This window comes from Chamaea fasciata, unplaced genomic scaffold (assembly GCF_029207755.1).
Source record: "Chamaea fasciata isolate MVZ Bird 193981 ecotype frontalis unplaced genomic scaffold, bChaFas1.0.hap1 SCAF_22, whole genome shotgun sequence".
NCBI lineage: Eukaryota > Metazoa > Chordata > Aves > Passeriformes > Sylviidae > Chamaea > Chamaea fasciata.
In genome coordinates this window covers 3,001,054-3,028,599 of record NW_027094107.1, presented here as the reverse complement: position 1 = coordinate 3,028,599, position 27,546 = coordinate 3,001,054, and the positions used below count along the sequence as shown (strand labels likewise).

Sequence of the window (27,546 nt, the reverse complement as noted above, 5' to 3'; positions counted from 1 at the left end):
GGTGACACCAGCCAGGTGCCAAAGCTGGAATCCCTCACGAAGCAGGATGGCCCCATCCTGCAGGGAGGGGATTGTGCCCCCTCGGTTGTTTACCCGGCAGTGCTGGAGTCAGGCTGGTACCCAGAGCTGTAGAGCCTCTCACTGGAACTGGAGAGGAGCCTGTGGAGAGAGGGAAAAGTCTGTGAGCCACGGCAGGATCCAAACTGGCAGCTAGGAGAACGGCTGCCGCTGCTGGGAGGGCAGATGGACAGCACAGCCCTTTGCCAGACCTTATCATGGACCAAACCAATCCCTTTCTCCTTCTACATCTGCCATAGGACAGAACTGCTTCCCTGGAGAAGGGATTTGGGGAAGTCTCACTTGTATGGCCAAGAGCCAGAAGATCCAACGAGATCTTCCAGTGAGGATGGGCTGAGTGAGTGGGAGCCTGATTAGGAGCAGCAATGGGAGAAAGAGCACAGGAGGAGATGGGAATATTCCCAAAGCCAATGGAACTGTCACCAGCTCGGTAATTTGAAGGAAGAATGCAACAAAACTATGGAAAACAGCTCTGTCCATCTGCTCAGGAAAGAGACCTGGAATGAGGCTGACCTTTGCTGGGGCCAGTCCAAGGATCTTGTGCCTCCCCTTCACCCCCACAACTACCACTTGTTACAGATCCAGCCCTCAGCCTTGCACTGGTGGCTGCATGGAGCATCAGACAGCACATGGATGGGCTGGCACTGCCAGGAGGGACTGCAGGGGGCCCGGGATAATGGTATTCCATACTGGATACCTCCTGCCTCTTCCAACAGCTTTATCCTGGGGGCAGTTCTGTCGTTTAACCATTGACATTCTGGGGACAGTGACCCTCTCTCTCTCTTTGCTGTGATCTCTGTCTTCCTGTGGCAAAGGCCAATTCCTGGCCAGGACCCAGCTCCCATTCTCCTGTCCCTCTCTTTTGGCCTCCCACACAGTGAAAAATGTCCATGGATTTTTCTGGATGTATCCCAGACCCTCTGCTAGGCAGCTTTAGCTAGGAATGGTTTAAGAGCTGGTCTGTGCCTCTGGATCATGCATACACTCCCTGGAAACCAATCCTTCCTCTCTCAGCTCTTGGCTTTGCCTGCTGGCTCCTATTCCATAAATTCCTGGGAAATTTCCCTCGGAGCCCTGGTGACTCCCTGTTTACCTGGTGCTGTTACTGTTTAAGCTGTCCATGTAGAACGGCACCCTGTGGCTTCTCTGGGACATGGACATGGTGGGATCTCTGGGAAGGGAGTCGTGGCTGGGGAGAGGAAGTGGAACAGTCTCAAGCTCTGAGTTTGGGCACTTGAGGGATCCTCACATGGGGTGGGAAGCTGGGCTGGAATCTCCCTGCGGGACACTGACCCCTCCCACTCCACAGCCATGGCACACCCAACACCTGCTCACATCCAGGGAATCAGCAACTGGATCAGGACACCTGGATACTGAGTAAGTGTGGCAGTGGGAAGTTCCCAGCCCGGGACTCACCGTCCTGCAGGGGGACTGAAGTCCCCGTGGCCCCTGGCACTGTCATACCAGCTGCTCCTGGGGCTGCTGCTCCCAGAATAAACGCTCCCTTTGGGATCTGGGCTGGGCCTGTGGAGGAGACACAAAGCCCTGAGCACACAGCAGCAGGAATCTCTGCAGTGCCCTCACTGGGCTCACAGTCACTGCTGGGGCCCTGGCACAGCAGGGGAACCCCCAGCCCTGTAAGTGTCCAGAAAATGTGTGGATGTGGCACTTGAGGCTGTGGCTTTGTGGGGACCATGTGACAGCCCTGGATTGACAGCTGATGATCACAGAGGCCTTTTCCAGCCGTGAGGACTCCGTGAGTCCATCATGTATTCCCCCATGCTCTGCCCATTTCCCATGTGCCAGCTCTGTACTCCACAGGGAGAGCAGGCTCCAAACCCAACACTGAGCAAAGCTGAAGCATTCCCAAACTGATTTCCTGGAGTTGTGGCTGCCCCATTCCTGGCAGTGTCCAAGGCCAGGCTGGATGGGGTTGGAGCAGCCTGGGATAGTGGAAGGTGTCCCACGCTAGCAGCTTTCCCTGTCTCTGCATGCTAAACTCTTCATCCCCAAACCCCTCATGGCCAAGCCCCCACCTCCTGGTGCTGAACACCTGGCTGTCCACGTAGCCCGGAATCCTGTGGCTGGGCACGGAGCCTCCAAAGGACTGGCGGTCCTGGAACAGGGACACGGGGGTCTGGGACTCGTGGGCTCTGGGAACACTCTCCTGGGAGCTGAAGTCAGACCTGCTGAAGAATTAAAACCAGTTTGACCATAAAGTCAAGGGGTGTCTTTGCTCTGAGTAGCTCACACGAGCGTTCAGGGTCTCCCGAGGGTGGATGCTGCCGCTTCCTCCAGGGAACAGGGAGAACTGGGACACCATGGTGTTAATAGAACCATAGGATCATGGAATTCCAGAACGGGCTGGGTTGGGAGGGACCTCCAAGTTCATCCCAGTTCCATCCCCTGCCATGGGCAGGGACACCTCCCACTGTCCCAGGCTGCTCCCAGCCCCAGTGTCCAGCCTGGCCTTGGGCACTGCCAGGGATCCAGGGGCAGCCACAGCTGCTCTGGGCACCCTGTGCCAGGGCCTGCCCGCCCTCCCAGGGAACAATTCCTGCCCAGTCTCCCATCCAGCCCTGCCCTGTGGCAGTGGGAAGCCATTCCCTGTGTCCTGTCCCTCCATCCCTTGTCCCCAGTCCCCCTCCAACTCTCCTGGAAACACTTTAAGCCTTGGAAGGGGCTCTGAGCTCTCCCTGGATCCTTCTCTTCTCATCCCCAGCTCTCCCAGCCTGGCTCCAGAGAGGGTCCAGGCCTTGGAGCAGCTCTGTGGCCTCCTCTGGACTCTCTCCAGCAGCTCCAGGTCTTTCTGATGCTGAGCTGCAACAATTCCTGTGGGAGATCCCTGCAGTGCTGTTCTCCTTCCAGGGTGAAAGGTGGCACTGGCAGGACCTGTATTGGTTCCTGAATTCCCTAAGCCAGGAAATGAGCATTTGGATGCCTTGGGACAGGCCAGGAAGGAGAACTGGAGGTATGTGAGGGATGTCCCAGTGGCCTGGCTCTGTACCTGTCCCTGCGTGGCTCAGACTTGTTTGCATGTGGAATCTCTGGAGCAGGGATGCTGCTTCCTCCAGGAACAGAGCTGGACCTGCCGAGACATGAGACCTTTACAGTCTGTGGAAGCACCCTGAGCACAGAATTCCTGTGGGATGGAGATGCAGCCCCTGGAAAATCTCCTGCCTCAAGGAAGAAGAAAAAAAAACAAACCCAAACCTGCAATTCCCTCTATGGAAACATGCCAGATAGCATCACGGAATCACAGAACTGTTTAGTTTGGAAAAGCCCTCTAAGATCATCAAATGCAACCACCCAGCACTAACCCGAGTCCTCAAATAACCCAAAGTGATGTGAAAATAACAGATGGAAAACCCAGACCTCTTAAGAAACGGGTGAGAGGAAGGACCCCAACCATGGCACCTTTAGTGCCTCCTCCAGAGCGCCCTGCAGCAAATTCCCCACATCCCCCCACCAGGAAAAGCAGCCCCGTTATTTCTCTTGCCTTCTTGCGGTGGTTTCCTCACTCTGCACACAGGATGACAATCCCATGTCCCTGTCCTTGCTCCCAGCAGTGTCCTGGGAGTGCAGCTCAGACCTGGGGAGAGGAACACTCTGGTCACCCTCTGATTCCGAGGTGTCCTCACTGACACACCTGGGAGGGCAAGAGCCTCAACTCTTCCAACTTAGGCAGAAAATACGGACAAAAGAAAGGAAATCGGTCCATAAAGTCCTTCCATGTGGACACCCACCCTGACTGGGGAAGTGCAAAACCAGACCCAGCATTATCACGGAGCCTAATGCCAAATTTTACTGCTTATTGTCTCTCCCTAGAGACCCTCTGCTCCCAAATTTAAACTCTAGGAAGCAACTCCTGGCAGTCGAGCTGACTCCAGCTAAGGAGGCTCTTTTCTCCTATAACACCATGGTAAAAGGTTCGTGCAGTAGAAGCAGTGCTAGAATCAGGCAAAAGAAGGCCCCAAGTTCCACTAGAGGAGGTTTAGGGTGGGTATTAGGAAAAAATTCTTCATGGAAACTGTTGTCAAGCCCTGGAAATGTTCAGGAAATGTGTGGATGTGGCACTTGAGGACGTGGGTTGGTGCTGAACATGGTGATGGCTGATGCTTGGACTTAATCCAAGAGGTCTTTTCCAACCTTAACAATCTCATGATTCTATGAAAAGGAGAACCTGGGAGGATATTTATCAGCAGGGGGGAAAGATGCCCAAGGAATGCCCCCACATCCCACATGAGAAGGCAGGGAGAATATCCCAATCCTTACCCCGCCCTGCTGGGCTCACTAGGATCCCTCAGCCTGGGGGGCTCTGGGGGGGTGTCATGGCCAGGAGCTCCTTGGCCCCTCTCAGTGAGGCTGATTGAGTCCAGGAACCTAAACCAGAGATCCAGGGGTGGGAAAATCCATTCCGGGATGGGCAGACACCCATGCCCTGGAGAGGAGCAGGCTGGGAGCAGGAGTCAATTGGCCAGAGCCATTCCAAACGTCCCAGCGTCCCCAAACCCCAAACATCCCGTCGCCCCAACCCCAAACATCCCGGTGCCCCAACCCCAAACATCCCGGCGCCCCAACCCCAAACGTCCTGGTGCCCCAACCCCAAACATCCCGTCGCCCCAACCCCAAACGTCCCAGCGCCCCAACCCCAAACGTCCCGGCGCCCCAACCCCAAACGTCCCGGCGCCCCCAATCCCAAACATCCCGTCGCCCCAACCCCAAACGTCCCGGCGCCCCAACCCCAAACGTCCCGGCACCCCAACCCCAAACATCCCGGCGCCCCAACCCCAAACGTCCCGGTGTCCCCAACCCCAAATGTCCCGGTGCCCCCAACCCCAAACATCCCGGCACCTCAACCCCAAACGTCCTGGCACCCCCAACCCCAAACGTCCTGGCACCCCCAACCCCAAACGTCCCAGCGCCCCAACCCCAAACGTCCCAACCCCAAACCCCAAACATCCCAGCGCCCCAACCCCGAACGTCCTGGCGCCCCCAATCCCAAACGTCCCGGTGCCCCCAACCCCAAACGTCTCGGTGCCCCCAACCCCAAACGTCTCGGTGCCCCTAACCCCAAACGTCCCGGCGCCCCAACCCCAAACGTCCCGGTGCCCCCAACCCCAAATGTCCTGGCGCCCCCAGCCCTCACCTTGTCTCCTCCCAGTAGGGCTGGTGGTGGGATGGGCCCTCAGGATTCGTGGAGCTGCTCCTCTCCTCATAGCCCAACACAGACCTGGAAACCAGAGCAACAGCCATCACATCCCTAAAAACCAGCACCTGGAAGCTGGCACTGCTCTGCTCACCAGGCCAGGCTTGTGCCAGCCTGCACTGGGGCTTTTCTCTAGGACAGTCCATGGCCCTGTGTTCCAGCTGCTTCCAGCATCTCTGGATTATCAGGAAATTTAAAAGGGAGTGACTGAATGCCACTGAGAACACAAGAGGAGGAAAAATCTGGAGTGCTTGTCTGGTCTCAAAGGAGATGGAGGGGGATAAAACACAAAGCTCTCGGGTTTATTTAAACCTCTGCGGTCTCCGTGCTTGGGAAAAAAGCAGGAGGAGCAGCCTCTTTCTGTGCCTGCCCATTCAGGTTTCCCTTAATCCTCAGGATTATTCCTACACCCACTAAATTCACCCTACTCTTACCTTTTAAAGGAATATTCTGTGTCCTCGATGTGCACAGGGGTTCTCTCAGTGGGACAAAAAGGGACATCAGACTGCAAGGGTGACCTAGCCAAAAAAAAAAAAAAAAAAAGGAATTTAGAGCCTCCAAAAGTCTCCAGGGGATCTGTATGGAACAGCAACACTGCACTTTGTATCAGCCCGGGAAACAGGAAAGAATTGTCTCAGAGAACTGATTTTCCCTCAGAAAAACTCATTTCCCATCCTAACCAAGAGGAGGAGAGGCTGGTGCTAGAACTGCAGTGGTTACTGGGATTCAATTCCCACAGGAATTTCCTGTCCTGTCCCAGCATGGAGCACCTGGACAAAGCACAACATGAGTAACTTTGAGGGAGACATTCCTACAGCACCAGCAGCAGCTCCAGGCCATGGGATCCTCCTCACCTCAGCTCAGGGGGCTGAATTCATTTCATAAAATCCAGAAATCCTGGAAAGGTTCGGGTGGGATCTTAAAGCTGATCCAGTCCCACCCCCTGCCGTGGGCAGGGACACCTTCCACTAGCTCAGGGTGCTCCAAGACCCATCCAACCTGGCCCTGAAATCTGCTCACCACAAGGTCTTTGTTGGGCCAATACATGGAAATGAATCCCAAAATAATAGACATGGGAGGGAAGCACTTTCAGGGAGATCAGTGCTGCCAACAGCAGCGATTCCCCCCTGACTCTGCACCCGTGACAAGATCAGGGGAGCAAAGGCTCAAATCGTGTGGGATGGAGGCACTAAGGGCAGAGCTAAAGCTGCGGGATCTGCTCCCACAATCCCTGAGGCTGAAAATCCCCTCTGGGATCATCGAGTCCCAATCCCCACCCTGTCCCCAGCCCAGAGCACTGAGTGCCACCTCCAGGCCTTCCTTGGACACCTCCAGGGATGGGGACTCCTGCCAATGCCTGACCACCCTTTCCAGGAAGAAATTCCTCCTGAATTCCCAGGCTGCTTCTCTGGGAAGAAGTGGTGCAACAGTGAACAGAAAGATGCTCTTCCCACTATTTACCCACACAGGATTTTCCTTTCCCAGCTGCTTTGTTGCCCAGTTTGGATTCTAATCCTAGCTCTACTCTGGACAAGTTGCTTTCTCCCAGCCCAGCTCCCTCTGGCAGCAGAGGGTGCCAGCCCCAGGACCTGTGCAGGGCCGCACCTGGTGTCACCCTGGGAGGGCTCGGACGGACGGAGCTTCTCTGGAGCATCCCCAGCTCTGTCCCAGGAACCAGAGCTGGACCTGTAAGAGAAGGGGGTTGGTCCCAGCAGGAAATTCAGCAAGAGGAGAACACCAAGAAGCAAAAACAAGCACCATGAGGTTTTCCTGGCTCCAATGGAATGTCTTTGCCTCCCTCCAGCTTAGCTCTGGGGGTTTCCTGAAGGGCTGAGCCCCAAGTCCAATCCACTTGTCCTCATGTGAGGAAAGCAGCTGGAAGATCCCAACCCCTCTGAGATGCTGGGTCAGGCCCACCTGCCTCTGCAAGGGCTGCTCCCAGAATTCATCCACAGGGCAGGAGAACTCCCCCCCCCCCAAAAGGGAATTCTCCACTTACTCTGGTGGGTAAAACCCATTATTGGCATCTGTGGGCTCAGAAAACCTGGAAAAGAGAGACACAGCTTGAGGAATGTTCTACAGTGACTTTCTCACACATTTCACAGAGGAGAGAGCAGTTCTACAAGGTTCAGGTGGAATCTGCTTTTCCATCAGTAAACAGCCATGCCAAGATTCCAGCCAGCTCCAGAACAGAACTGTATGGCTTGTGCCGTGCCGAGGTCAGGAATCCCACAGCGACTCTACCTTCCATTCGTGGAAGCCTCAGCGGCTCTGGGCACCCCTTCATCCCATGGGAACCTCTCAGGCTTTTCTTTCAGAGCTTTATCACTAGAAAAAGGAAAAATCCAGTGAAAATGGGACTTGGCAGCATTTGTAAAGTATCATCCTAGCAAAATCTGCTGATATTTGGTTGGGCAACAAAATGGGGTTAAATCTCTGCAACAGGATGGGCAGGGCTGTATTCCTGAGCCCAGTGGGCCCGGCTGCAGACCATGGATCATGGAACCATGGCCCAACACCAGCAGGAACCACCAAAGACCAGCACAGCCCTTGGAGGTGGGACAGCTCCAGGGAATGGCAGCGGGAGGCAAACGGAGCAGCAAAACGAAGTGAAATGCCGGGAGTGGAGTGTTCAGGGAGCGAGGCAGGGAGGAGGATCCCAGAGCAGTGAGGGAAAAGAGGAAATCTCATCCAGCTGATGCTGCTCTTGGAGTGCAGCCCAGCCCGGGGCTGGGGGACACCAGGAGCTGCGGCTGCCGAGCAAATCCAGGGTCAGGCCTTGGTCCAGCAGCACGGAGCAGCCCCTGCCCATTCCTTACCCATCCCCACGCTGGGACACCGGTTCCAAGGAGAATTTCCCATTCAGGGCCTCTCTGTCCTCACCATTCCTGCAGGGAAAATAGCAGGAGCATGAGGAAGGGAGATGGAGAGCCACAGGTACTGCACAGAAAGGTGCTGGAAGTGAGCTCTGAACAGGGCAGGAAGGGGAGAAAATCAGAGGGAAAATGATCAGATGGGCCAATGGAAAGGGCTGCAGGTTTGGATGCAGATTCCCAGCACAGAGCTGGGCAAGGTTCAAACTGCGGGAGACCCTCGGTTTCCATCTGGGAATGTTTCCTCCCCGATGCCTTTGCCCCTTCCCTGGAATTCTCCGTGTGGTGTTTGCTGTTCTGTGCTGCTCCTGTCCTGGAGGATTTTGTGTCTCCAGGGAATCCCCCCAGGAATCCAGGGAATTCCCCATCCTGCCCTCAGGGGATCCTGAGGCTGCTGCAGGGCCTCCAGACCCACCTGATTTCAGCAGAAGTGGAGATTTTCCCCAGAGTGTCACTCAGGGATGGGGATGTTTGTCTCCTGCTGCCTGCTTTGGGGCTGCAAGAGAGGACAAAGGACAAAATTGTCATTCCTGGTCAAACCAGCTCCCACTGCAGCAAATCTACCCTGCACTGGAGTCTTCCTTATGGGAATGAAGAAAATGGGAATGAATCATCGTTCTTCTCAATCCATTCACTGGCAGAGTCATCTTTTCAGAAGCAAGTTTTAAATTAAAAGCACTGATTTTGCCAGGCATTTCCACTTTCTGCAGTGACACACCAGTAAAAGCACCAGGACAAGGGCAGCAGCCAAAGTGCTGTTTGCAGTGAGAACTATTCCACCTTTTTTATACCCCAGGCATGGATTCAGTCAAAAATATTGGAAAACAACTGAAAATTATTCCCTTACACTTGTATGGCAAGAAAGGGTACAGCTGGATGGTGCTTGGCTTGGAGAAACCTGGAGTAGTGGAAGGTGTCCCTGCCCATAGGGGTGGGACTGGATGGGCTTAAAATCCTTCCAGCCCAAAGCATTCCAGGATTCTACGTTTGGGTTTTTTCCTTTTGGGTTTTGAGCCCTTCTATCAGGATATTGTCAGATCCTGGCAGGACATAACATGGATTTCAGCCATAAAACCTTTATTAAGAGCTGTCTGCATCCAGGAAAGGTTTCCCATGGAAAGATGGATTTGGTTCCTCCCCTGTCCCAGAGTGGTTCCCGCCGAGGTCTCTGATCTTCAGCCCCAGCTGTCCCACCCACCCTGGCTGTGCTGGAACTCTTACCTGGAGGGAGAGGCTGCTGCTGGCTTTGGCTCGTCCCAGGAAGACACAGGGCTGGTTTGTCTTAGCCCATTAGCACTGACCAAAAAAAAAAAAAAAAAAAAAAATCAAACCAAAAACCAAATTAACAAAAACATTAAGCCAGGTGATTTTTAGGAGCTTCTCCCATGGGAGCACAAATGCTGCTTTGTGCCCACAGCTCCTGTGCTGCTTCCCGAGCAGTGTCCCTGTGCTCTTTGGCACTGCTGGCACTCACATCTGCCTTTCTGCCGGAACACCTGCGTTTAGAAAGTGATTTTCCCCATTTATCCCAGCTGGAGCTGTTTCTGTACCCAGTGTTTCCTGGAAGGTCTCCACTGCAAACCCTCTCTGCCTGATTGTGTTTGCACAGCTGATAAATGCAGTTATCCCCAAAGCTGGCAAAGCCCTGGAATCAGCCATCCTGCACTGAGGAATGAATACCTGCTGCTATCCGGAGTAAACCTGGATGAACCTGGCACAGTGGAACTCCTCCTCTGCTGTCCTTCCTCCTCTTCTATCTCAATTCTTTCCACAGGGAGAAAGAGACAAATGTCATATCATTTCCTCTTTTTGGTAGCTTTCCAGGCAGTTTATCCCTGTTTTCCCCCAGCAGTGATTTCCCTGTTTCCTGACCAGGTTATTCCTACTCCTCCTGCTCCCTGTGCTCCTGCTGAGCATCCCAAGGGGCAGAACGCAGTTGGGTCAGTGGGATTTTTCCACACAGCATCAGCTGAGTTCTTGGATCCCAGAGGGAGCCCTGGGCACGCTTCCCTGTCCCACTGGCAGCCCTAGCAGGGAGATGCCTGAGGACCATTCGCCTGGCTGGCTGCAGCAGCTTCCCAGGAAACAGGAGGGCTGTGACTGAGTCTCCCCAGTTTCAGGTTGCCCATAACCCAAAGCACCATCAGGATTGTATTCCCAGTGTTTCCAACACTGTTTCTCCCCAAAAACCAGCGGGATCCAACCCCCAGCATCCTTTTTCAAGGAATTGTCCTTCCTCTGCTGTGAAACTCCCAGGATCTGCTATCCCAGCCGGGTACATGCACCCAATCCCAGCAGTGCTCCCTGAGGTCCAGCACCTACCTCTTGGCAAACAGGGGTGGGAATTCCTGTGTTGGGCTGCTGTGGAGGAAGGATTTAGGAGCAGTTAAAGGATTGGAGGGAAAGACACCTCCTGGGCAGGGGCAGAGCCCCCCAGAACCCTGCCCAGGTGTGCAAGGTCCTGTCACCCCTCTGGGCAGGGCTGGCCCTGATGAGGGGCATCCCACCCGGGCAAGTTCCCAATGAAATAACACAACAAAACTGCAGAGAGCAGCTGAAGGGCTGAGGCTGAAAATGGGACTGCCATGGTTTTTCTTACCCAGAAATTTCATCCCTCCCAATAAGGAATACCTGGAGGATTTCCCAGTTCTGCAGAAATCTGCAGATACCCTGGGATCATGGAAAGGTTTGGGCTGGAAGGACCTTAAAGATTTTCCAGCCCCATCCCCTGCCATGGGCAGGGACACCTCCCACTGTCCCAGGCTGCTCCAAGCCCCAGTGTCCAGCCTGGCCTTGGGCACTGCCAGGGATCCAGGGGCAGCCACAGCTGCTCTGGGCACCCTGTGCCAGGGCCTGCCCGCCCTCCCAGGGAACAATTCCTGCCCAATCTCCCATCCAGCCCTGTACTCTGGCAGTGAGAAGCCATTCCCTGTGTCCTGTCCCTCCATCCCTTGTCCCCAGCCCCTCTCCAGCTCTCCTGGAGCCCCTTTAGGCCCTGCCAGGGGCTCTGAGCTCTCCCTGGAGCTTCTCCTCTCCAGCTGAACAACCCCAGTTCTCTCCTTGCAGGGAAAGAGCTCCAGCCCTTGGAGCATCTTTGTGGCCTGTCCTTGGCTGCTGTGTTGGAGAGGTTCCCTTCACCTCCAGCAGCCCTTCCCTGGCCCCTGTCATTCCCAGCCCCTGGACACTCACCCGTTGCTCTTCTTGGCAGCGGACAGGACATAGGCGCGCTCCCGGCCGGCCGAGCGCCGCAGGACGCTGTTGGCAGCCTCAGTCCTGCAGGGAGAGAGGGAAGGGCTCACACCCTGCTCATCCTGGTACTCCCAGCTGGAGCCTTGGACAGGCAAGGAACAACTCATTGGAGGCTGGGGCTGACCCTGACACAAGTTCTGCGCTCTGGGGAGCAGGTTTCATGGAATTGTGCAATGGTTAGGGTTTGAAAAGGCCTTTAAAATCTTCCAGTCCAACCATCAACCAGCACGACCACCATGGCCACCACTAGCCCGTGTCCTCAAGTGCCACAGCCACTTTTGAACCACTGCCCTGGGCAGCTGTGCAGGGGCTGGACAACCCATTGCAGACCTGGACTGTTGTAATATTGGATTCCATGGACAGGAAAACGGGACATGGGCTCTGTGGCGGACACACTCCACGGAGTGTCTGCACTGACCTCAGTACTGCCACTTGTCCCAGGGGAGATGGAATCACTTCCAGGGATCCAGGGGCAGCCGCAGCTGCTCTGGGCACCCTGTGCCAGGGCCTGCCCGCCCTCCCAGAGAACAATTCCTGCCCAACATCCCATCTATCCCTGCCCTCTGGCAGTGGGAAGCCATTCCCTGCGTCCTGTCCCTCCAACCCTTATCTAACGTCCCTCTTCAGCTCTTTAGCAGTTGGACCCCAGGGGACATTGACCAAATTTTCCTTAGTACAGGCCATGCAGCTGAGGAAAAGGGTCCTCAGAAACTCCATCAAAAGCAGCGAGGCTGCAGCCAGAGAGACCAGACCTGCTCCTGTCCACGTCCTGTGCCCCATCCCTGACAGCGTCCCAGGCCAGGCTGGACGGGGCTTGGAGCAACCTGGGGCAGTGGAAGGTGCCCCATGGTAGGGGTGAGACTGGACGAGCTTTGAGGTCTCTTCCACCCGAACCATTCTGGGATGATTCTCTGACCCTCTTCCCAACAGGAGAGGCACAGCCCTGCCTGGAGCTGGGCTCAGGTGCCAGTCCCAGAGTGATCCCGGCCCAGGGTGCAGCCGCAGTGGGGGGAGCTGGGCTCCTCCCTCCCGGCTGTTTGTGCATCCCCACGTTTCCCATGGACACGGCGCAGCCCACGGATTCCACAGCCCTTCCCAGCTGCCCGCTTAATTGGGCCGTGCTGTCAGGCTGGATCACGTCAGGATTTTAATGACGTTTTGTTGGGAGCGCGGTGGCCCGTGGGCAGAGCCGGGCTGGGAGAAGGGAGAGCTGTGTTTATCCTTGGATTGCACCCAGCCCTGGTCCGTGCCCGGCTCCACCAAGCCTCCAGGATGGAACAGAACTTGTGACTGTCCCTGCAGGAACACAGAGACACCTCCAGGCCTCACCTCTTCTTGTGCTCAACCGGAGAAAAAGGCACGTCCTCCTCATCCCCATCCACGGATTTCTGCCGGACATTGTATGGAGCTCTGGGATGGGAAGGGAGAGCCAGGGTCAGGGAATTGCTGCTGTGGCTGGGGCAGAGGCAGCAGGAGCCAAACATAAGTGAATCCAGGGAATGTTCAGACCCTGGAAGACACCTGTGTTTTCCATAGGGGTGCACATGTCCCTGAAGGACTTTTTCCTTAGTCCAGAGGCCCCAAACCCCATTTCAGATCAGAGCCACGCTCTGAGACACAAAAAGCTGGGCAGGAAATGCCCAGAGTTCTGCTCTTCCACAAGGATTCTCCCTTTCTCCAGGCTTCAGGGATGCTCCAAACCCAGCTCCCAGGCTGCACCCTCCATTCTGGCCTGGTGATAAAATCCCCTCCACTCCAAGGCCGGTGGCAGTTCAAGGAGAACCTCCTGGCCCACGGAGGGGGGGCCCTGGGAACCACTGGAGTTTCCAGTGGAAGCTCTGGAAGCTCCAGGGGCATTCCTGGGGCTCATCCTGAGCAGGGGCAGGGAGAGCTGCTCCCTTTGCACACTCACAGTTTCTTGTAGTCCTCTGTGGTCATCCTGTATCCAGAGGGAGAGCGGCTCTGTCCCTTCAGGGGAGTGCTGAGGGGACACAAACCACGCCTGGGAATGTGACCTTCCCATCCCTACCCTCCTCCTCCCCCAGGGGAGCTCCACAGGAAGGGGGAAAACAGCATCACCCCAAATATCCCCACTCTGATTTCAGGGAATGCTGCTCAGTTGAAGGGCAGCATTTGCCTCCCCTTCAGGAGGGGACAGGGGGGATGCACTCGTACTTTTTCTGTGCCTGGCTGGGAGGTGAAGAATCCGGCACGGACGAGCTCTTGTCGATGGTCCTGGTGAACACCCCCCTGGGGAGGGAAAGGCATCTTAAAGTTTTGGTTGGAAAATGTTTGGAGCCAAGTTCAAACCACCAAGGTGAAACAACAGGACTGGCTCTTGACCCTGAGCACTGGGATGTTCCCAGCTGACAGAACCCAGGAAGGAACATTTTTCCTGCTTTCTGCTCCTGATCCAGTTCTCCTCCCCCTGCAGCCCAGATCTCTCCCATTCCATACCCACCTGATGAGGTATCCGGACTGGGGCTTGGAGGCGGAGGACCTGTGCAAAGAACAGAGATCAGGGATTAAAAAACACGGGGAAAACAACAGCAGCAGCACCAGGATTGAAGGGAAATGTCCACGTGGATGACAAAACAAAAATCCAGCTAAGCAGGCCTGGAGGGATCCCACAGCTGGATTGACCCTGGAGTGATGTTTTAAAACGAATAATCATCAGAACAAGATGGAAAGGATTTTTATAGGGGAAAGTGAATTTTAGAGTTAGTCAATTAATATTAGCCATGCCGGCAGTGTTCTCTGGCCCTACATTAACTGCCCAGGTAGGTGGCACTGAAGGGGGAAATCAGATGTGATACAGATCCTGATTATTTTATCACTGGAGAGCAACAGCTCCACTCCAGCTCCTCCAAGGGTGCATTCCCAGGGCGGGAGCACAGTCTGGCTCCTCTGGAGAGCACCGCCTGACCAGGAGTGGGGAGACCTGGCACAGGGAAAGGGAAGCAGGGAAGTGCTCACGGGAGAGGGCAGACTTCCCACACGGGGCCAGGCCCTTCCCAAGGCTTTGCTATTTCAGGATATTCCTGCAAGCTCCTGAGTTCCTGGAGACCCCTCGTGCTCTGAACCAGACCCAGCCCCCCCCAGGGCTCCCCCTGCCCTGAGGAGCTCCTGCTTGGAGCACTGAGGGCTTGCACCAGCACACATGACGTCCCATCCCAGCCTTGTGGGATCAGGGGCTCAAAGGCTCCATTCCTCTGAGTTAAAGTCATCCCTCCATCCTGCCGGACCTCTGGGGAGCCAATCCCTGCTCCCTCCAAGGTGAGACACCACCGTGAACAGGGCTGTCCCCAGACGTGTGCTGGCAGCAGGAGGAGAGGAGGGCACAGAGCGAGAGCTTGCCCCAACCCCAGGAGACAGCAGAGCAGGGAAGGAGCAGGATGGGCCCCTGGAATTACCTGTCCTGCTGGGGAGCAGCGGGTTTGGGGGCTGGGGGTCCCCCACCAGCCTGTCCAGACCTGAGGGAACAGGAAACATGAGGATGTGGTTAACTAAATGCTGGACATGGCTATGATGATTTTAGAGAGAGAAGGGAGAGAAGAGGGATTTGGAATTGGGTTTGTTCCCAAGTAAAGAGGAGCTGGAGCAGACTGGTGTTCCCTGGCACAGGGCACTGTGTGACATCCAGGGAACTGTTTGATCTCCTCCCTCTTCCATCCTAAACTCCCTCCATCCAGGCCTGCCCTGAGTTTGTCATTCCAAGATGCTGAAGCACAATCTGGCTTCACAAAACTCTGGAGCTCTCCTGAGACTTCCAATCTGTCTGTGCTGCTGAATTCCAGCTCCAGCAGAAGACATTTGTCCGAGCTTCTCCCCACCCTGCATTTATCAGAAATAAACAGGAGCAGCATTTCCTTTGGCAGTGTCACTGCCTGGCACCACGGGGACCCCAAAACTTGTCACAGCACATCTCGTGCTGCAAAGAGAGGGGGAGAGGGGGTGGGGACCGGGATGAGGAGGGGCTCCTGGCCATGCCACTTGAACAGAGTAATGCAAGGGCAGCACTGTCAGCAAAGACCACCAGGAGATTGTGCTGCAAATGTGGGAAGCCTGGACACGTCATTAAAGTCATTAAAAACTGCCCAGAACCGGCAGGAGGCACAGGATTACCTGACTGTTGCCCTAGATGTAACAAAGGAAGGCATTATGCAAATCAGTGCCGCTCCGAGCTAGGTGTGAATGAAAAACCTCTGCCCAGCATCCCTCCCGGGCTCCTCCAGCACGGCCCCAGGGAATGCAGCCGCTGCCAGAAAGAACAACGGGCCAACAACAACTGACTGGCAGACTAATCCATAACGACAGAACAATCGGAGTTACAGGTCTCCTGGACTCAGGAGCGAAGGTGACAGTGATTTCTCATCTGTGCTGGCCAAAGGACCGGACTTTAGTGACTCCTTTAGTGACTCCCTCTTGCAGATGTCGAAGCCACCAGTGTCCGGAGAACCCAGAGCTCCAGGAGTGTTTGGACAATGCCCTCGGGCACAGGGTGGCATCGTTGGGGTGTCTGTGCAGGGCTGGGGGTTGGATCAAGGATCCTGACGGGTCCCTTCCAACTCAGGGAATTGTCATGATGGGAAGGAGAAGGAAATGTTCTTACAGGGGGCTGCTCTTCTCCTCATCCGAGTCGGAGTTGTGGTGCTGGATCCAGCTCTTGTCCCCGCGCAGGGTGGTGCGAACCTTCATCTGCCGGATGATCCTGCGGCGATCCTCGTCGCTGGGCGGGATCACCCCTCCTGGAGAGCAGCGAGAGGGAGGGAAGGTGCCTCAGGGTGACTTTAAGGTGCTTGTATCCCTAACTGTCTGCTCTGTTTGTGTTGGATATTGTGTTTGGTACTTTTAAGACTGGCTCTGAGTGCGAAGCGGGGAAAGAAGAAGTGCGGGGTTTGTTTTGAGAAAACAGCGTTCACTCCTCTGCATTCCTGCTCCGGGACTGTTCATCCGAGGCTCAGACAGACAGCAGGACAGAGATCTCCTTGCTTTTAATTAGTTTAACTAGCTAGGGCAGAAAAGCTCCCTGGACTGTTTTTTCCCCCCTCTTTTCTTAGGACTCTTTAAACCTGCTCCAAACTGAAAACCTCACAGGATCCCGGGGCAGATGGGATCCACCCCAGCACGGAGCCCTCTCCTCTCTGTCAGACATTCCAACACTGGGTGGGACTTTCACCAGCTCTGATGGGAGATGAAGATGTGGCCATCCAGACCTCAGGATCAGCATCCCATGGGATCACTGAGGTTCATGCAGAGTTCCCACACCTCAGTGAAACACCTCCCCGGTGGCCTGTCCCAGCAGAGACATTCCAGCAGCTCCAGCTGGGCACAGGAAACAGAGGAAAAGCAGGAGAGGAGGGAATTACCTGTAGTGACACCCAGGGACATCATGGTCTCAGCAACGCCTTCCCCTTCTGCCACTGCTCACAGCCAACAAGCTCCTGGGAGAAAGGGAAAAGGGCATAAGCAAAATATCAGTTGTGGTATAAAAACTTGGCAGGCAAGGGGAGAGGAGAGCACAGCCACAGTGGCACAGCCACGGTGCCCAGAGGATGGGGAGACTCCGGCCTTGTACCAGAGATGGGATTGCTCCCCATCCTTGAACCTGCAGCAGCAAGGAAAATCAAATCCAGCCATGCCAGAGGTGTTTTTCCAGATCTGGGAGGAAAGTGCTGGAGGACACCTTGCAAAATACCCAGAGCCACTCAGGTGGGCCAGACCTTCTGGAGTGCACAGAACTCCGAGATTCCTGGAGTATCCTTGGGCATTTGTGTCAGGTGGGATGAGAAGGACCCCGGTTAATTCAGCAGCTGTTTGTGCTTGTCAGAAATGGTTCTGTTTTCACTCCTAATTTTTTCATGGAAGCTGCAGGATGAGCTTTTGTTTTTGCAGGAGAAAATCAGGCATTGAATCCCAGAATGGTTTGGGTTGGATTGAACCTTAAATCTCCTCCAGTTCCAAACCCTTCCATGGCAGGGACACCTTCCAGGTTTTACCACCCCCAGTCTTCCCTTGCCAAAACTCTCTCCTGGATTGTGGAATGACTCTGCGAGTCAGAAATAGCCCAACCCTCTTTGGGAGAATGTAAAATCAGGTTGTTTTTCCCTGCTGGTGGGCCTGTCCCTGCAGTATTCCCGGGAAGCCACATGCCTGGCAGGAATGCTGGGCGCTGATCTCACGGCATTGCTGCTTGGCAAAGCCTCCTCCCCTGCCTTGTCTCAGCCAGGGATCTGCCCACTGCTGGTCCCCTCCTCTTCCCCAAGGCTCCTCACCCTCTGCAAACATTCCCAAGCATTACACCCATCCCTGTGCAATCCAAATACACAGCAGCCAGCTGATATTCCAGTATTCCTTCTGATATTTGGAATAACCTATGATTTATGGTCCAGCTTGTGTCCTCGGTACAATCAATCCCTCATCTTGTGTGCTGGATAACTGCAACTGGTGCTCAGCTTTGGACACCAACCTCTGGGATAGAGCACTGGGATATCCCAGGCAGCAGGAGATCCATAAAAATGGTTAATTCCCACTGACAAAGCATCCAGCATGAGCCACCCAGCATAAGAGTCCTATCTGCACAGGAGCAAAATCCCATTAAACTGTGTCCCGAGACTGCACACTCCAGATGGGAATGGTGCTTAAATCCATGCTAAGTCACACAGAATCCTTTTCTCCAGAGGCGTGGAAAACCACCAAGACAACACACACAGGTTGTTCCCACCTCTGGGAAACCCTGGGGTTCACAGGCAGCTCTGCTGAGAGCCAGAGATCAAACCTGGCTGAGTGTCCCACTGGGGACCCTCTGAAGCTCCTCATCCCACAGGGAAAGCCATTCCAAGCTATTTAATATGGAAAGCAATCCCAGGCTATTTAGTAAGGAAAAGGGAGCTGGACCCTTGTTTGGGTGTCAATGTTCAGGGGCTCTGGGGCACATTCCGTGGGGTCCCTGCCCTGCCTCAGCTCTTCCCGTGCCCTGGAGTTTTGCAGCAGCTCCAACACCACAAACTCCTCTCTCATCCCCAGCAGGGAGTGATCCCTATGGATCACAGCCCGTGGGATGGACAAGGGAGCAGCTCCAGCTGTGCCCAAGGCCACGGAGCTGCTGTGGCCCTGGAGGGGTGACCTGTCCCTGCCCACCCACCCTGTCCCCTGAGGAGCAGAAGCGCGGCCGCACCAACTCTCCCCTGACAGATCCTTCAAGTGCCTGAAATCAGCAGCCCAGTCCTTAACTGGGAAGGATCCTGCTTTCCATGGAAAGCGCTGAAAGAGCTGTAATTACCCTGCAGGAGATGAAACACTTGCTGTCCTTTCAAAGCTGACGGGAGCTCCTCTTCCCGGCCAGCCACCCTCCTCCTGATGGCTCAGCTGGGACTTTTAAATGTTAATAACAGGTTTTCAGCCTGCTGTTTGTGGGACACTTGGGGTAATGGCCCCTTTGTGCCTAACAGCACCTTGCTCTCTGTGTAGTTTGGGGATGAGCTGGATCCGAGTTGGACCCGGCTCTGAGGATTGAAGGAATGCCCTGGGAAGAGGAAGTGGAGCTGCTGTGATCCCATAAATCCAGCTTTCCTGGGAGCACCACGGGTGCCTTTTGACTCCTGAACTGTCCATGCAGCCAGGCCAGCCACGGAGTCCAGATTTGACAACTCCAGCTCTCCATGTTTTGCTTCCTGGCCTGGGATGGGATGCCCCAAGCTCCACACTCACTTTTCCATGCTGATCCCGGTTTTAGCTGAACCTTTTTGGAGCAGGAACCCCCAGGTCCTACTGCTGCCTTCCCTGCACGTGCAAGGCCTTGGTGGCACTGGATGACCTTGAAGGTCCCTCCCAGCCTCGTTGGCTCTGGGATTCCTGGACAAGGAGTAAAACTCTGGGTGCCTCACACAAAGGGAACCCACAGATGCCAACCTGTGCCCCCACCAGGGTGATTTCCCTCAGCCCAAAGCCCACGTGGTGTCACTTGTGCACCCAGCTCCGAAGGGATCCCGTCCTGCCCATGGTGATCTGGGGCCCGTGGTGATCCAGGTCCCACCTGAGGTGATCCAGCAGCAGCTCCAGGCTCTGCTCCCACCAGCTGAGCCCGTGCTGGAGCTCTCCCAGGATGTCTCCCGTGCTCCCCCTGCCCTGGCCACCAGCACAGAACTCTTTTCCCCCAGGAGCTGGGCACTGATGGAGGACTTGGCCGGTGACCCGAAGGCCTCGGCTGCAAACAGCACCCAGGGCAGTCATGCGGAAAAATCTCCTGGTCTGAGGATAATTGATGCCTGTTCTGACCTTCACAAGCCTCAAATTAAAATGTATTTAAAGCTTGCAAGAGGTTTGAACCTCCTTCCTCTGAGCCTCCTCAAGCCTGCTGAGAGTTTTGGCCTCCAGCCCCATCTCCAGGCCAGGTCCCCGCTTCCACGTGGAAGGTGGGAGTTTGCCGTGACACTCAGCAGATCGAGTGACACAAAGCAGATCCAGCTTTTGGAAACCTCCGGGAAGAAGAGCAGGGGGAGAAGGCTTTTCCTTTGGCACAGGTTACCTGCCCCAGCAGGCAGATCCAGACCCCAGCACTGCCTCCCGGGAGGGCACGGACTCGAGTTTCTCTGCACCAGCCAGAGCACACAATGCAAACCTTGTCCCTGCTCTGCCCTGATGGCACCTGACACCTGAGCTGCTGAGGAGGGACAGCAGGGAGCTGGCAGGAGCCCTGCCAGACCCACGATAACCCCTGCCAGACCCACGATAACCCCTGCCAGACCCACCCCAGCTCCAGGCAGCCCAGTGGCTGTGCCATTTTAAGCCAGCATTCTTAAAACTAGATCTAGTTCACCTCTGAGCTCTGGCTTGAAACTCATCCCATTCCTGGGAAGGGTGGACACTCCCCTCCTGCTGTCTGCACTTGGGGACACAAGGGCCAACGGGAATTCCACCTCAGGCTCCACACTGGGAACTCACAGCCTGCACCTGAGGATCTCATCCCACCTCCCGCACAAAGGGGCTCTGTGTTTGGAGGGGGAGGTTCTGGGGGAGCCTCTGAAAGACCAGACCCAGCCTGAGGCCCTGGCACAGGGTGCTCAGAGCAGCTGTGGCTGCCCCTGGATCCCTGGAAGTGTCCAAGGCCAGGCTGGACATTGGAGCAGCCTGGGACAGTGGGAGATGTCTCTGCCCATGGCAGGGGGGCAGTGGATGAGCTCTGAGGTCCTTCCAACCCAAACCATTCTGGGATTCCAGGTTATAGACAACGCTCAGCTGCTCTGAAGTCCCAGCTTTTTATTCCTGCCTTTCCCTTTTCCCATGCAGTGTCTGTTTAATGCTGATGCTGTTCCATAAACATTGGGGATATTTAAGAAGCACCAGGAGATTTCTAAAGTTCAAGCTACGAACAATCATGAATCCAATAATTGAAACTGTCCAGGCAACCTTAAATCAAACCTTAAATCCGCCCTTCTGGGCTTGTGCAACACAACAGCTCACGCCTGCCTGGCTCATGAGCCAGATGCACCCACAACCCCAGAATCCCTGAGGTTGGAAAAGAGCTCCAAAATCAAATCCAAACTGTGCCAAATCCCCACCTTGTCCCCAGCCCAGAGCCCTGAGTGCCACCCCAGGCCTTCCCTGGACACCTCCAGGGATGGGCACTCCCAACCTCCCCAGGCAGCCCCTGCCAAGCCCTGGAGAAATTCCTGCTGATGTCCATCCTGGAGCTCCGTCCTGACCCCACTGGGGGCTATTCAGGAGCTCTGAGGAGCCTCATCCCAGCACCACATTCCCTTGGGATCTTCTCTCCATGACCTGAGGACAGTGAAGTCTCTTTTTCCCTGAATATGGGGAAAAGGGACCCTAACCCTAACCTGCAGCTGGACTGGGGAATCCTGCCCAGACCTCATGAACAGGAGGACACAGACACGTCCCAGACAACACGTGGAAAGCTGCAAATGCACAATTAGAATTTTCTTTCATTCACTCACAACCACACATCCCACAAAAAACAAACCCCAAATCCTGTTGAAGCTGGCACAGACTTGAGCTGCTGGAGTCAGGAGAGTGTGGCATGAATTTCATGAGAGCAGAACTCAGCCCTGCCCACCCCAGGGATCATCCCGGGGCTGGGAGCTCCCAGCAGGACCACCCCCAGCACAAAACCTCACCCCTGCTGCTGCCAAAGATTTCATTTTCACCATCCTGGGTGTGCAGTTTCATTGCTCTAATTACACGGAATTAATTCCTAATTGCTCAGCTAATTTCTGGGTTTAAAAGGAAGGATGTGCAGGACGCTCACCACACCCACACACCGCTGACCTTGAGCCTTGATGTCCAAAGATGAAAGGAAAAAGGAAGGAAAAATGGGGTTTGTGTCAAAGGTGGAGCTTTGCGTTTGTGCCACTAACTTGGCAAAACCACAAAGTTTTGCCAAGAAAGCACAACCTTTTTTTGTAAAAGAAAGCTAAAATCTGCCACTTGTGGAAGTTGGGACTTCCACTTAAGTCCTGATAATTTTTGGGTGGAAGAAACGTACCGAATCATTGGCTGGAGGAATAAGATCAGCTGAGTTTATAACAAAATAAATAAAACATCCTGAACAAACCCTCCTGATCCAGCTGAGGGGGAAGGACATCCCTGCTTCCCAACCTACCCAGGTGAATCCAGCTCATCCTCCTGTGCGGGGTCTGTCCTGGGGCAGGGGGTGGCACAGGGAAATGGGGATGACATTCCCTGCACTCGGATGAAGCAAGGGCAGAGGGAGGTGCCAGCTCCGTGCCAGCTCCGCCACTCCTTCCCAGGGTGCTGATTTCACACTGATTCAGGGACAAACAAAACACGGCAGAGCAGGAGAGAGGGAGAAATCTCCGCCTGCAGCCCCTGAGTCCCACAGGAGTCCTGGGAGGGAGGGGCTGGAGAGGCGCAAAGAGCTGGAGCTCCCCCAAAACTCTCCAGAGGTTGTCAGGGGTCACAGGCCTGAATTTTCCCGGCGTTGTCCGGTCTCTGCCTACACCCACACCTGTCCCAGGTAGGTCACTGCCCTGCCCCGTGGAATTCCAGAGGGGAAAGGGTTTTAGGAGGAGGTGGGGCCCTGGGCAGGGAGGGAATTTGACATCAGACAGGTGCAACAAAGCTCCGGAGCCAAACCTCAGCCTCACCCCCATTGCTGTGGGAAGCCCATCCCTGCAGAACTCACACCAGGACAGATCCACGCTTTGATCCAAGACACCGCTGAAGAGCCCCACTTCCCCAGGGAGCAGGAGGATTCACGGTGTCCCCCAGCAGGACAGCACAGCCCTCCTCTCCCTCACCCTCCCGGGCAGGTGAAGCAACCCCAGCCCGGGGTGCCCATCCCATCCCATCCCATCCCATCCCATCCCATCCCATCCCATCCCATCCCATCCCATCCCATCCCATCCCATCCCATCCCATCCCATCCCATCCCATCCCATCCCATCCCATCCCATCCCTACCTGCGGAGTTTCCCCAGCTGCGTTCCCGGCGCGGAGCTCTCCCGGCAGCGGCGGCTCCGAGCGGCCCTGGCACGGCTGTGGCACACCTGAGCCCTTACCTGCCGAGAGGGCCGGCCCCGGGAAGCCAAGCCTTGTTTTGAGGAGGAGACTTGGGTGTGTTTTGCCCTTCAGGGGAATCAAACAGGTTTCTCCGTTCGGCGGCACGGGCTCCCCTCCCTGTAGGCTCTCCTCTGCATTCCTGGCATTCCCCAGCGAATGCCGCGGTCCCCAGCCCTGTGGGCCACTGGCACAGCCCGGAGCAGCCCCCCAGCTCTCAGCCCATGGAATTTCTCCTCGGGACAAGCACTGCCAGGGCTCGGCCCCCAGGCGGGGGCGGCAGGACCCCACCGCTGCGCGGGTACCGCGGGCTCGGAGCCGCTTTGGTACCCGGGGAGCATCAGGGACCGCGGCTGTAATTAGCCCTCGACACTGATTGTCTGCTTGGATCTCATTAACGAGCCCCAGAGGTGCGATAATCACACGGGAAATTGCTGGGCATTCCGCTCTTCCTCACTTTCTTTCCCTTTCTAATTGCCTTGGTCATCGCACGGTCCCCGAGGGCCGGCTGCGGGCACAGCCTGGCACAGCCAGACCCTGGGACACGCTTTTTGCACATCCCTAAAGCCTGGCAGCTGGGGCTGTGTGTCCAGAGCTGTCCTGAGGGGCCAGGGCTTCAGCCTGGCACTGCCACACGGTGGGAAGGACCAGAGAATCCCAGAATAATTTTGGTTGAGAGGGAGGGATGTTAAAGCTCATCCAGCCCCATCCCCTGCATGGGCAGGGACACCTCCCACTGTCCCAGGCTGCTCCCAGCCCCAGTGTCCATCCTGGCCTTGGGCACTGCCAGGGATCCAGGGGCAGCCGCAGCTGCTCTGGGCACCCTGTGCCAGGGCCTGCCCGCCCTCCCAGGGAACAATCCCTGCCCAGTCTCCCATCCAGCCCTGCCCTCTGGCACTGGGAAGCCATTCCCTGTGTCCTGTCCCTCCATCCCTTGTCCCCAGTCCCTCTCCAGCTCTCCTGGAGCCCCTTCAGGCCCTGCCAGGGGCTCTGAGCTCTCCCTGGAGCTTCTCCTCTCCAGGTGAGCACCCCCAGCTCTCCCAGCCTGGCTCCAGAGGGGCTCCAGCCCTGGAGCAGCTCCATGGCCTCCTCCAGCCCTGGAGGTGACAAAGCCCCAGTCGAGCACCCAGCAGGATCCTCTCTCCCCTGCTCCGGGATTCAAGCACAGGTGATGCTGAGCCTGTAGCGGCTGGAAAGGAAAGCTCCTGCTGTCTCCCCCTGGATCCGCAGTGGGATGATGGGCAAATATCCCATCCCATCCCATCCCATCCCATCCCATCCCATCCCATCCCATCCCATCCCATCCCATCCCATCCCATCCCATCCCATCCCATCCCTCCCCTCCCAGCAGGATGTGCTCGCACAGGGCCGATACCCCAGCCCTGGCCCCCAGCAGCACAGCCAGGATGACAGCAGGGATTTTCAGGCATGAACGCGTTTCTGCAGCCCCAGATCTTCCTCTCGGATCTGCTCAGGCTCAGCACAGCCGGGCTCAGCTGAGCTTTGCTCGGTGGCTGCCGCTGATCCCGGCTGAGATAAGCCGGGCTGTTCACAGAGCCGCGCCCTGAGCTCCCGGCGGGCCGCGGTGTCCAGCTCAGGGAAATCGGAGCTGTTTAAAGCCAGCTGGAGGAACGCAGCCCAGACCCTTCCCGGGAGAGCATCCTCTGCTCCAGGGCTCCGGCTGACAGTGCAGCTTTATTTTCGATACGCCCTGAGTCATGCCAGGGTTTGCTGAAGGTTTGTCCGGGTTCTTCCCTGAAATAACAGTGAGTAACAACCTGGCCTGGCCAGCCCTGCAGGTGCAGGAGGGCCCAAAGCACGGCAGGGACACCCAGGGACTCAGGGCTCTGGCTTTTCCCAGTGGGAACACCGTGTTCCACAGTGAATGTTCAAAAACTGCGTGTGGGGAAGGTGTTTGTTATGAACGACAACTCAACGTCGAACACGGAGAGAAATGGATGAGGAGCTCCCAAAGCAACAGCCCAGGAGGTCACTGTTGGCTGAGGAGATGCATCCCCGCAGTGTGGACAGCAGGAAAGGGATTGGGGTTCTCCCCCTGTGCCCTGCTCAGGTGAGACCCCACCTGCAGAGCTGTCCCAGCCCTGGGCCGGCACAGGAGGGACCTGGAGCTGCTGCAGGGAGCCCAGAGGAGGCTCCAGGATGAGCAGAGGATGGAGCAGCTCGGCTGGGAGAGCTGGGATTGTTCAGCCTGAGAGGAGAAACTTTGGGGTGACCTCATTGTGACCTTCCAGAGCCTGAAAAAGCTGGGAGCTTCTCCCAGAGGCTCAGGGACAGACTCCAGATCTCTGTTTGTTAGGGAGCTGTTCACATCAGGAGTTAAACTCTGCCAAATTCAGGACGCTCGAGGAAAAGACACCAGTCTTGGTCTCACCTGGAGCAGCACAGGTGCCTGCACACCTTTGGAGGAAACCTGAGTGTGCTGAAGTCGACAACACAAAAAGTCCTTTATATTCATCCAGCCTGAGCAGAATCCAAGAGGGGAATTTTTCCATTTTCCCACTGAATGTGGTTAGAACCAAGAGGATCTGGCTTGGCCCTGCAGGCCTGGCCCCTCCTCAGCCATGAGCCAAGGCTCAGGTAAAGCTGTGCCTGAGCCCAGCCCAGAGCAGGAGCAAGGTCCTATCTCCCACACAACTTCTCCAGGGACAGACACACTCCTGCAGCATGGGAGAGCAGGGAAAAAGAGCCTTTTTTCCCCAGCTCCAGTTAAACATTATTGTTATAAAGTAAATTTCAGCCTGGAATGTCTGACTTCACCAGGAAATGGATTTTCATGGGATCTCCTCTCCAAGGAAAGCACACAGACCCCTTTGTCATGAAGATGTCCCACAGCTGGCACTCCAGTCCTTGTTCTGCCCCTTCCAGAGCAGCTGGGTGGCAACAGCTGTAACCCCACAGCTCATTCCTGCAGGAACAGGGATGTCTGCAAGGAACCTGCTCCAACCTGGAAATCCAGGCAGCCCATTTTATGGGAAGGGGGTTTTACCAAATCATTCCTACAGCAAAGGTGACTCCTGCCCAGAGGCACCCTCACAGCCCAGCCCGTGTTTGAACAGCCACTGCAACATCCTGTAACGTTTCCCAGTATTTCCTAGTGATGAGAAATCCACCAGCCCCACCGCAGAGCACCGAGCTGCTCTGGAACCTTTCCTGCTTCCCCGATAGCGCTTTCTCCAGCCCCTCCCCAGCGCTGGAGGGGGAGGGCAGGTGAGTAACCCTGCAGAGCCGTGCGCTGTGCAGAGGTGCCACCAGCCCCGAGCCCAGCGGAGCCCCGGCAGGGCCGCGATGAGTCGCAGGGTGTAAAACCACTACACCCATCTGTTACAAGGGAACCCAACTGGTTTTTCATGAGGCGTCGCTCCAGAGCCCTGCCAGAATGCCCGACCTCACCTTCCTAATAGCAGGTAACAGCTCGGCGTTGTGTGTCCCACACCATTCCCTGCTGGCATGCAGCAACCTCCCCGTGCTCACGGACACACCTGCACGCTCCTGGAGCTCAGGAGAGCCGGCAGTGACACGGAGTGGTGTTGTCAGCAGAGGCAGAGCCGTGCCGGGGACACCACAGTGCCACCAGAATGTCCCAAACGCGCTCTGGCGCAAGCAGGGAGATGCTGATTTCCCTTCAGCAGCTCAGCGAGGTCCCTGCAGGCTCGGAGGCAAACAAGCTGCTCGTCCTCCCGCCCTGGCAGGGCCCGGGTTGCACCACTCTCTCCCCGTGGGCCTGGCACCAGCCGGGGCTTGCACAAGCGGCAGCGAAACTCAGGAGAGAATCCTCCCGAGGAGCAGAGGCCCATCCTGCCGTGCCTGGGAGGTGTGGGAATGTCCTGGTGCTCCCTGGCATCAGCACACTGGGGTTACAGGGTGTGCTGGGGTAGAAAACATCCCTTCCACAGCTTCCCAAAACGCTCAGCTCGAGCCCTGCAGCATGTCCTGGATCCCCACGTCCGGAAATGCCCTGGGTGCAAATGTCACACTGCTCCCAAACCTCACTGAACCGTGGGGTGGTTTGGCTTGGAAGGGACCTTAGAGCCCCTCTTGCTCCACCCCACGGGTAGGAATGCCTTCCGCTATCCCAGACTGCTCCCAGCCCTGTCCAGCCTGGCCTTGGACACCTCCGGCACACCCCTGGAGTGCCCTCTGTGCCTTTGTGCTCCCTGGACACGCAGGGTCATTTCTGACCTGCTTTTACCCATTTTCCCTCTGGCCTATTTCTGGTAATTAGACCCAAGCCACCCTTTTTCCTCTCTGGAGGTGTTTCTGGACCAGGACTTCCCCCACACTCCAAGGGCAAGACTGAAAGGAATTCCTTGGACAATCCTCCTGAGTGAGTTCCCTTTGCAGCTTCTGTAAGAGGGGAATGGGGTTTTGGTTACCTTAACTCCTCCTACAAAAGCACTTTTAATCCCGTCTCCCTTCCCTCCCTCTCCTTCCTCCAGGACAAGCAACAGAAGATCTCTCTTTATCTCTCCCACTGCCATAACCTGTCTCGAGTCAGCAAAATTAGGAGCTGCAGCAAGGAAGAGCCAGGAAAGCAGAGAGGGAGATAAGGAGTTTGATGAGAGTGCTCCAGGGAACTCTT

At 56.0% G+C, this 27,546-nt stretch overlaps 1 protein-coding gene across 5 annotated transcripts in view; it reads right to left on the bottom strand.

Annotated features, from left to right (window-relative positions):
• Positions 1-23,075, bottom strand: part of ZNF185 (zinc finger protein 185 with LIM domain) — a 29,516-nt gene extending 6,441 nt beyond the window's left edge. The window contains exons 1-26 of one of the 5 annotated variants that reach the window (XM_066202640.1): positions 22,851-23,075; positions 16,779-16,853; positions 16,022-16,157; positions 14,823-14,882; positions 13,871-13,909; positions 13,585-13,659; positions 13,322-13,390; positions 12,739-12,819; positions 11,350-11,433; positions 10,483-10,518; positions 9,841-9,924; positions 9,382-9,456; positions 8,576-8,656; positions 8,107-8,175; positions 7,532-7,615; positions 7,287-7,331; positions 6,893-6,973; positions 5,722-5,805; positions 5,228-5,311; positions 4,354-4,461; positions 3,578-3,670; positions 3,086-3,166; positions 2,115-2,267; positions 1,495-1,602; positions 1,172-1,267; positions 94-159 (exon numbers count right to left, since the gene is read on the bottom strand). In XM_066202640.1, coding sequence (XP_066058737.1) covers positions 94-159; positions 1,172-1,267; positions 1,495-1,602; positions 2,115-2,267; positions 3,086-3,166; positions 3,578-3,670; positions 4,354-4,461; positions 5,228-5,311; positions 5,722-5,805; positions 6,893-6,973; positions 7,287-7,331; positions 7,532-7,615; positions 8,107-8,175; positions 8,576-8,656; positions 9,382-9,456; positions 9,841-9,924; positions 10,483-10,518; positions 11,350-11,433; positions 12,739-12,819; positions 13,322-13,390; positions 13,585-13,659; positions 13,871-13,909; positions 14,823-14,882; positions 16,022-16,157; positions 16,779-16,803 — 1,997 coding nt within the window. In that variant the 5' untranslated portion in view covers positions 16,804-16,853; positions 22,851-23,075. Of the gene's footprint in view, positions 1-93; positions 160-1,171; positions 1,268-1,494; positions 1,603-2,114; positions 2,268-3,085; positions 3,167-3,577; positions 3,671-4,353; positions 4,462-5,227; positions 5,312-5,721; positions 5,806-6,892; positions 6,974-7,286; positions 7,332-7,531; positions 7,616-8,106; positions 8,176-8,575; positions 8,657-9,381; positions 9,457-9,840; positions 9,925-10,482; positions 10,522-11,349; positions 11,434-12,738; positions 12,820-13,321; positions 13,391-13,584; positions 13,660-13,870; positions 13,910-14,822; positions 14,883-16,021; positions 16,158-16,778; positions 16,854-22,850 lie in introns of all 5 variants that reach the window. The other 4 variants (XM_066202637.1, XM_066202639.1, XM_066202642.1 and 1 more) reach the window with 4 other exon arrangements.
• Positions 23,076-27,546: the final 4,471 nt, after the last annotated feature.